Source organism: Hemicordylus capensis, chromosome 6 (assembly GCF_027244095.1).
Source record: "Hemicordylus capensis ecotype Gifberg chromosome 6, rHemCap1.1.pri, whole genome shotgun sequence".
NCBI classification, from domain to species: domain Eukaryota; kingdom Metazoa; phylum Chordata; class Lepidosauria; order Squamata; family Cordylidae; genus Hemicordylus; species Hemicordylus capensis.
The window spans coordinates 103410647-103420184 of NC_069662.1; the positions used below are offsets into that span (position 1 = coordinate 103410647).

The following is a 9538-nucleotide window of genomic DNA, read 5'->3' on the forward strand; positions in this document are numbered from 1 at the left end:
CTGTATCGTGTAGGTGTTTCCCATCGTCTGGGAAACATACCAGCAGGGATTCGAATCAGCAACTTCTTGCTCCCTAGTCAAGTTACCTCCCCGCTGCGCCATTAGGTGGCTGTCCACTCTCTCTACTCCATGCATAATTTTATACACCTCTATCATTTCTCCCTATAGTTGCCTCTTTTCAAAAAAAAACCCCAGAAGATGTAGCTCTGCCTCTTAAGGAAGGTGCTCCAGGTCCCTGATCATCTTGGTTGCCCTCTTCAGCACCTTTTCCAGTTCTACAATGTCCTCCTTAAAATACGGTGACTAGAACTGCATGCAGTATTCCAAACGTGGCTGCACCATAGATTTGTATAAGGCCATTCAAATATAAGCATTTTTATTTTCAATCTCCTTCCTAATTATCCCTAGCATGGAATTTGCCTTTCTCACAGCTTCCGCACATGGATTCAACACTTTCAACAACTTGTCCACCAAAATCCCAAGATCTCTCTCCTGGTCAGTCACTGACATCTCAGACCCCATCAGTGTATATGTGAAGCTGGGGTTTTTTTGCCCCAAGATGTATCACTTTACACTTGCTTACATTGAACTGCATTTGCCATTTTGTTGCCCACTTACCCAGAGTTTGGAGAGATCCTTTTGGAGCTCCTCACCATCTATTGAGGATTTCACTACCCTAAATAGTTTCGTGTCATCTGCAAATTTGACTACTTCACTGGTTACCCCAACTTCTAGATCACTTATGAACAGGTTAAAGAGCAATGGTCCCAATACAGATCCCCGGGGGACCCTACTTCTTACTTCCCTCCATTGTGAAAACTGTCCATTTATTCCTACCCTCTGTTTACTGTCCTTCAACCAGTTACCAATCCACACATGAACCTGTCCCCCTATCCTATGACTGCTAAGTTTACGCAAGAGCATTTGGTGGGGAACTTTGTCAAAAGCTTTTTGGAAGTCCATGTATGCTATGTCAACCGGATCATCTTAATCCTCATGCCTGTTGACAATCTCAAAGAACTCCAAAAGGTTAGTGAGGCAAGACTTGCAGAAGCCATGCTGGTTCTCCTTCAGCAAGGCCTTTTCTTCTATATATTTAATAATTTTGTCCTTAAATATGAAGGTAAATTCATCAATTTACCCAATGCAGAAGTTAAACTAACCTGTCAACTACATCTGATTTTCTTGAACTGAGCTTCAGACACCCTAACTATAATCTAGTGGAGTTTGCATATGTGTACTTTAAGTTTAGTGTAAGCTTATTGCTGAGCACAAAAGAGTGGTCTGTGGAGGAGGAGATTGGTGTACATCCTAGCCCAGTGGTTCCAAAACTGGGAGCCTCCAGATGTTGCTGAACTACAACTCCCATCAGCCCCAGCTACAATTTATTGTGGCTGGAGATTATGGGATCTGTAGTTCAGCAACATCTGGAGGCTCCCAGTTTGGGAGCCACTGCCCTAGCTCCCATTCAGACATTATTAAGTGCAGTAACAGTCACGGTTAAGGATCTGAAAGTGGGGAGGAAGTCCTGCCCCGCCTCTGTCACTCACCCCCTCCTGCTAGTTGCTCACGGTTATGGCACCATTTGTTAGAAAGGGGGAGAACCGTAACTGTTATGTTCAATGCTTCCATGAGCAGCAGCCTCAGGCAATCCAGGCTGCTGCTCACTAGGGATGTGCAAGCCAGCTCAAAGGCTCGCCCTTGAACTGAATCAGAGGGGAGCTGGTCCGAGGATAGGTTGAGCCAAGCCTGGCTTGAAAACCCACCTTGCGAGCCAGCTCAACGGGGATCCTTGTAAAGGGGAATCCCCAAAGGCGAAATAGGGGGTGGGGGGGGAGGGAAAAGGCTTCTTAAAATTTTAATTACCAAGCTGCCACCACTGTGAGGACTCCTTCCACCACCACCTCCGCCGGTCTCCCAAATGATAGGCCAGCCATGCTGTGGCCCGTTTGGGCCTCTGTGCAAGCACACGTGTGAAGAGGCCCAAAATGGGCCACAGCATGGCCAGCCTGATCTGGGAGGCCAGCAGGGAGAGGGAGTGAAAGGAGCTTCTGTTCCCATTGGTGCCGGCGGCTTGTTTTTATAAGTAATTAAAACTTTAAAATGAAACTTTTCCCTTGCCGGCGGCCATCTGGCTCACACATCCCTACCGCTCACAGAAGTGCCGGCCATCAAAGTTACAGCACTTTCCCCTTCATACAAATGGCACTGTAGCTGTGAGTGGCCAGCAGGAGGGGATGAGTGACAGCGGCGGGACAGGACTTCCTTCTCACTTTCAGAGCCATGACCATGAGAGCTGCTGTGCTCAATAACTTCTCACTGGGGCTCCTGTGTGTGTAAAGAGTATGTATTCTTGGCAATAGCAACATTGCTCTTAATTGTTCCACTGCCTGCCTGTCTAAAATGACTGATAATTATGGGATCAGAAAACAAATGAACTCTGTAAACACTGTTCAGTTGTAAAATGTTACTACTGAGCAGTTTGAAAGCTATCCTGTGTCCACGGTTAGTAGTTTTTATTATTTTTTTCTTGGTTTTTTTACAGGATTGAGCCTTGTACAGCGTATTAGGCCAGACTTCAAAAGAAAGTATTCTTCTATGTTTGATGATGATACCGTCACAGAATATATCTACCATTGTAATGTGCAGTCACCAAGGTAAAGATGAGCTAACAAACTGTTGAATTCATTTATTACAGAAACCCCCAACCTTTCACTGTTGATATTTCATATGCCACTGAACAGCATATAAAACATATGCTGGTGGGGAATTACTATAAATAAAACTGTAAATAAAACGTATGATGGTGGAGATTTACTGTAAATATCCTACAGGCAAATGAACAAGCAGTCCTAATTTTGAATTAAGTTAGCTTAGAAGTAACATTGAAAGTCAGTAAAGTTGAAAGTTTACTTCTAAATCAGAGATATGGAGCCAAAAAATGTATGGGTTTTGCAGAAATCATCATCCAATTTGATAGTCCTCTTAGAATCTCTGGTCAACATGCTGGGTACTACAGAAAATAATAAAAACCCTTAATGGCTTGAGTTCTACATAGCAAGGGCATAGTCACCTCTTTTGTTCTTCAAGGTCAACTATGAGTATTACCTTGATTGTGCTCCCTGTGTACCAAGCTGAACAGTGAGGTTACATAAGTGAGAATATATAAGAGGCATTCTTGGCGACTTCCCTAAAAGTGTCAAACTCCCAATCTTTTGCAGTCAGACCAAGCCTAAACCAGCAGGCTTTCAGAAAATATATAAGCTTTTCCTGTTTTGAGATGGTATACAGCAGGCAACATTCAAACCTTTTGTTCTACATAATGTATATACCACATAATGTATAAACCACAACAGATTAATTATCTGACTTCTCATTTGTTATTATCCAAACTATAATCCAGGAGAATCAAAATGGGTTTTTAAAGCCATAATTCTCTTCTCAAGATTAGACACACTTCTCCACCCCCCCCACACCTCCTTTGAATAACCTTGAAATTCACACTTAAAAGTACTGCAAGGTTGCTTGTATTCTGAGTAATTTCTTTTTTTCCATGGATAACTTTCAGTGGTGAAACAGCTTTCAAGAACATGACAGTTCCATATGGATGGGCAAAAAGGCCAATGCTACAACGGATTGCTGAGATGCACCCAAACATTCCTATCACTGTGATTTATGGAGCACGGTCATGTATAGATGGCAATTCTGGGACCACCATCCAGTCCTTGCGACCAAATTCCTATGTGAAAACCATAGTAAGTGGCACATTTTAGTTCTTTAGATTAACTTGTATTATACATTGACTGGTATTATAAACACTTCTTTCAGTATGCAAAGACCTGTGCCTTATTTGTGCCAGTGCAAATCTGTGGTGATGCACTGGGTCACAGTATGATTCCAGAAAGCACACTAGTGCAACAATGTGATCACTGCACTGGGAATGCCTTCATAGCCAAATGAGGCATGGAGACATCACACAAAGCAATTGTTAACACAGAACATGATGGAAAAAGAGTGTCATTGGTGATGATTTGCTTACTTGGTAACCTAAAAGCTTTGGCTATATGGAGGCAGCACAAGCCTGTGCTTCTATAATACTTGAAAAAAACTTTTTATAATGGAATAGCGAGTTGAGGGCTGTGTTGTAGGACTGCTTCACTGTGAACTCTCTTTGTGCTGTCCTGTTGTGATATCTACAGTGTTTAGGATAAGAGACCTGCAACATCCTGTTTTTTGAAGTCTTTATTTGAGTTTTGTCCAGATCATTGCTGTTTAAATTTTGGGCAAGTGTGTGTGTGTCCATCTTTAAAAAACAAAAACAAAACACCCCACTTTATGCAAAGCACTTGGTTTTTCTTGCAAGTGAACTTTAATTATTATTGTTGGTTTTTTTTAGATTCCTCATATCTCTTTTTATTACCTCTTCCATAGGCTATCCTTGGTGCAGGTCATTACGTGTATGCTGATCAACCTGAAGACTTCAACCAGAAAATAAAAGAGATCTGCAATTCTGTGGACTGATGGCATTCTGCTTTTTGGAAAACCAGCCACAGATAGAATTCAAAGCAATACCTTGTAGAATATTATAAATGTTAAGGAATACAGACTTTTTTTTTTTTAAAAAAAGGTTTTGTTTCCACCATCTCTTTCAAGATGTTTGTATGCTCTAAACTACTCAGTGCCTTTTGCTGGGACGGGGAGATATAAAAAAAACAACTTTGTACAGTTTAGTACTGTTCTTTTTATGTTTAGATAGGGTATTTGTGTCTATATAAAATATAACATTTTTAAACTGGATTTTTAAAAACTGTTCTACACATACAGCAGGGTTTTCTGTATTTAAGATTTTCATAAATGGTGAGTAAAAATGCAGTTCAGCTACTTCAGCATCCATATGTTGTGGTCTTCATACACTGATCTTTTTAAGAATGTGAAAGTTTTTCCTCTTTCAAACAGAAGAGTGTATATGTAGAATATCTTAACTGTTTATTGTAGCTTATGAAGTGGGACTTTGCCAAAACAATTCTCATCTGTGTTCTTTTTCTTGATGCTCAGTGCTAAGAGTTGAGGAAAAGCTGGGTAGTAGTGAAATTCCCCACCTCACCCTTGAAATATTTTTGTCAGTTCAGTAAATTTTGTTGTGTTCAGTTTCCTAGGGAGCTTCATTTTGGAAGATGCACTAATATTGCTAATACTTGTGCTTTTAAAGAGATGCTGTAGTGTAGAGCCCAGTGGATTTGAAGACTAAAATGCTTTTTTAGTTGCACGACTACTACAAATATACAACCTGCTTATTTGGAAAAGCAATTATTACAGGATTCACTGTTGGCCGAATTCTCAAGCTTTTGGAAGTTAGTAAGAATTCCACTTGAAAATCTCTCTCAGTCTTGCTTTTTCTTATAAATGATTGGAATAGTGAGCCAGTAACTGGAAAATGCATAACCATGTCAACACCAGCTATCCTATAGACATTAAACAATGCAAATAAATACAGAAACAGACTCTTACCTCACCATTTTAAATAAGAATACTTGATTGTACGCAGTATTTTATATTTAGGCTCTGGTTCTTTACAAGACTGTTTGCTTATCTTAAGGGCAAATGAAGTAGTTTGTAAATCCAAATGTTTGCACAATAACTTATTGGTTAGCTTTTCAATACTGAATCCTTGATCTTTTTTTCCATAGTGTCTTTGAACCAGTCTGAAGTTATTCTTAAAAATAAATTATTTTGCTTTCTCTTAAATATACAAGCCCAGTGCAGATATTGCTTGGAGGCGGAACTGAATCCTGGTTTTCCATGATATCCTCTAGTTTTATGCATGGACAGTACAATCCCTGCTTCAGATCCTAGTTTATCTGGCTAGAATGAGTCAGGATTGCCCAGTTCAGACATTACAACAGCCCCTGGCTTGCACTAAACCACAATCAGCAGTAGAATTATTTCTGTCCTTGAGCTCAAAGAGGAAAGTGGAGTTCACTGTGGCTAGGAGACAATGAGTGCTTTCTTATGATTGGAGAAAGGGCTCAAAAGAGGTGAGGGGAGAAAGCCTTGAAACACCTCCCCTGCAGACGATCCTCTCTCCCTTGCTGAGCGAGCAGATCACTCGCCCAGAGGATTCCGGGCTCCTGCCGACAGCAGTGAGTTTTTGGGGACAGAAGTGAGTGCGTTTTTGGGGCTGGAAGCGAGTGCACGGTACATTATGGGGAGCCTCCTGATGCCTATTGGGAGGCTACTTGTGTGTAGGAGCCGCACAGTTTAAACCCTGGCTAACAGCTGGGCACCCAACAGGGTTTGCCACTGGGAGCCACATGGCTCCCAGTGGTTCACACGCACCAGCAAATCTGGACTGGGCTTTCCTAGTCCAGTTTTGCCTGTGCATGTTTAGCCCCACTGTGTAAAACCTTCATTCTTTGCATGATGTTTGATTGTCTTATGGTAATGAAAAAGGGTTCCCTCTAAGAGGTTACTTCTTCAGCACTGTGATAATATTGGTCATATCCTGTAATTCTTGTGGCTATTTTTATGCTGAACTTTGGCACCATTGTGCAATTGTGCAATTGAGTTTGTGTGGGGGTTTTTGACCAGTAAACCTTGTCTTCAAAACTAAATAGCAGATCTTGATTTTTCTTTTAGTATGCAATTTTTACTTTAAGGAGCAGTATAGTAACTCTTCAGTGAAGAATTTAATTTTATACTTCTCGGTTTGTGTTGGACATTTAGAATGTGTAAGAAAGACCAGCTGAAGAAAAGGTTGTTCTTTAGACTTCCTTTTAAAAAGTAATTTTTGCCTGTATCAGATGACTTTCAGAACTGATACCACATGAAACAAACCAATTAAACCCTTCTGTTGACTGAATTTTGTAATTTTAGAAACTTAAATGTTGGGAGCACCACATTGCCATATTTTAGGAATATAGATAAAGGATTCAGTGCCAAATATAGACATTTCTTCACTTATCCTTACTCTTCCAGCTAGCTCTGCTAGTAAATAACTCTTTATGTATGTTTTGCACAATTAAATACTTCAGTTTACATTTTGTATGTCTTCCTCTTCTTTCTTTAAAGAAATACTCTTGTTACGTTTTTAAAAGGGGGGAAATAACTAAAACTAATAACTAACAGCCTCCCTGTCAGGGAACAGAAGTTAACTAATTAAGGGCCAAACTAAGCCCACAGCTGCACTGAGCAGGAAGCAATAAAATGGGCTGAATTTGCAAAGAAACTTGTAATTAAAAGGAACAGAAACCTTTAAAAGCAGCAATAGCATGTTCCCTGTTCCCAATCAGCTACTAAAAAAAGCAGAAGAAGAGGAAGAGAAGGGGTGGGGGAGAAAAGAAGCTGCAAATCAGGACTGAAAAACATAGGAGGATAACAGAAAATACATGGAATACAATAATTTGGCAACAATGACCTCTGGATTCTCCATAAAAAGTGAATTAACACAGGAAAATGACTTGACTAGCAAGCCAGAGGTTGCCAGTTTGAATCCCCGCTGGTATGTTTCCCAGTCTATGGGAAACACCTATATCGGGCAGCAGTGATATAGCAATATTCTGAAAGGCATCATCTCATACTGTGCAGGAGATGGCAATGGTAAACCCCTCATGTATTCTGCCAAAGACAACCACAGGGCTCTGTGGGCGCCAGGAGTCAACACCAACTCAACAGAACACTTTACTTTTATTTTACAGAGAAAATGGCTAATGTAGTAACACAATTTTTCCACAGAAACACAATAAAACCTGTGACACACCAAACCAAATGCAACCCCGCAGGGGCTTGATAAAGTTTCTGCTGCCTGCTTCAAACAGCAAAAACAGGGATTTGTTAAGCCCTGGCAAGCCAAAATACATGCCTAGTGGTCTATGTTTTGCTGCTCCCTCATATATTCCAAGGGACTGCCATAGTATTTCACAAGGTGGTATATCCATTTCGCCACTTGATGGCACACTTTTATAAGCATATCCACACAATAATAGTGGTTTTTCACCTTATGGTTACCTTACCATGTAAAATGTATCCTGTGAAATCAAACTTGTGCTAACATTTTAATTTTGCATTAGAAAAAAAAGCTATCCATTATTGACAAAAGCCAGTTCATGAAAAATGTTAAAAAATAACAAGTTCATCACCTTTTAAAATACAACAGCAACAGTGATCTTACAGATGAGAATGTGTACTGGCTATGTCTACAGGATATGTCTATGTGAACAGGAATAATGATGAAGCAAATATTTCTAATCATTTTTTCAGTGCATGTTTTCCAATTAAAATGTCATACCTAACACTTTAATATCTTGGTGCTTTGGTGTCAGAAGCAATTATGTCAACTAAAGCTTTTAAAAACATACTTGTTTTTATTACTGCTGTGCATTCAAGAAGCTGGTTGCACTTGGGTAAACAATTCTCTAGCAGCATTAAAGTAAATGCAAATCTCTTGTAAGAGATCTGTATAAAATTTTAAAATACCAAGATTTTTTTTTTTTTACACATACAGTACATTGTGCTCTTCTTCCAGAACTCAGAGCAATATGCATGGTTATTTTTATCCACACAACCTTGTGAGACCGGTTGGGCTTGAGAGATAAGTGACTAGTCCAAGGTCACCAGTGAGCTTCATGGTTGAAAGGGGACTTGAACCCAGGTTTTCCTAGTCCTATTCAACACTATACAGTGCTGGCTCAGATTTTAATATGCCAGATTTTGTGAATTAAAACTTCTCAGAGTGGTATGATGAACGTATTCATATTTGCTCAGGCTGCTTCACCTATTGTCGAAATTCTCTGTGGTGAGAGAATCCCTTTTTCAATATAGCAGAGTGCACAGAGGCACAAACACAGCGGATTTAGTTATGCATGCATGTGTGCTAAGAGTAAAGTAACTTGGAGCCAATTGCTAGTTTCAAATCAATATAAAAGGTATTTATTAAGGAACTCCATTCTAGATAGGAAAGTGAGGATTTAGGATCTCTAATCTATCTATCTAAATGGATGCAGATGGATTCACCATCTTCTCTGCACATATGGTGCAGGGCAAGAGACTTGCCATGTTGCAAGGTCAACAGCCAGGTAGCAAGAGAGAGAAGGAGGAAGGAAGTCCCCTAAGATTAGCAATCTACATTTCAAAGGGATAGCATCAGAGCAGCGGGAAGTGATGACCAAATGTCTTTGACCTTCTAGCCCTCTGACTTACTAGTCTGTCCTCCACTGTCTGAGGCAAAGAGACAGCGCAAAGTCCTTTACTTCCAACAGTACATTGTGCTCTTCTTCCAGAACTCAGAGCAATATGCATGGTTATTTTTATCCACACAACCTTGTGAGACCGGTTGGGCTTGAGAGATAAGTGACTAGTCCAAGGTCACCAGTGAGCTTCATGGTTGAAAGGGGACTTGAACCCAGGTTTTCCTAGTCCTATTCAACACTATACAGTGCTGGCTCAGATTTTAATATGCCAGATTTTGTGAATTAAAACTTCTCAGAGTGGTATGATGAACGTATTCATATTTCCTCAGGCTGTTTCACCTATTGTCCTTTTA

General features: G+C 40.2%; 1 protein-coding gene across 1 annotated transcript in view; it reads left to right on the plus strand.

The window, feature by feature from the left end:
- Positions 1-7040, plus strand: part of ABHD5 (abhydrolase domain containing 5, lysophosphatidic acid acyltransferase) — a 44101-nt gene extending 37061 nt beyond the window's left edge. The window contains exons 5-7 of the mRNA XM_053262517.1: positions 2546-2657; positions 3569-3755; positions 4432-7040. Coding sequence (XP_053118492.1) covers positions 2546-2657; positions 3569-3755; positions 4432-4521 — 389 coding nt within the window. The 3' untranslated portion in view covers positions 4522-7040. The remainder of the gene's footprint in view (positions 1-2545; positions 2658-3568; positions 3756-4431) is intronic.
- The last annotated feature ends 2498 nt before the right edge of the window (positions 7041-9538 follow it).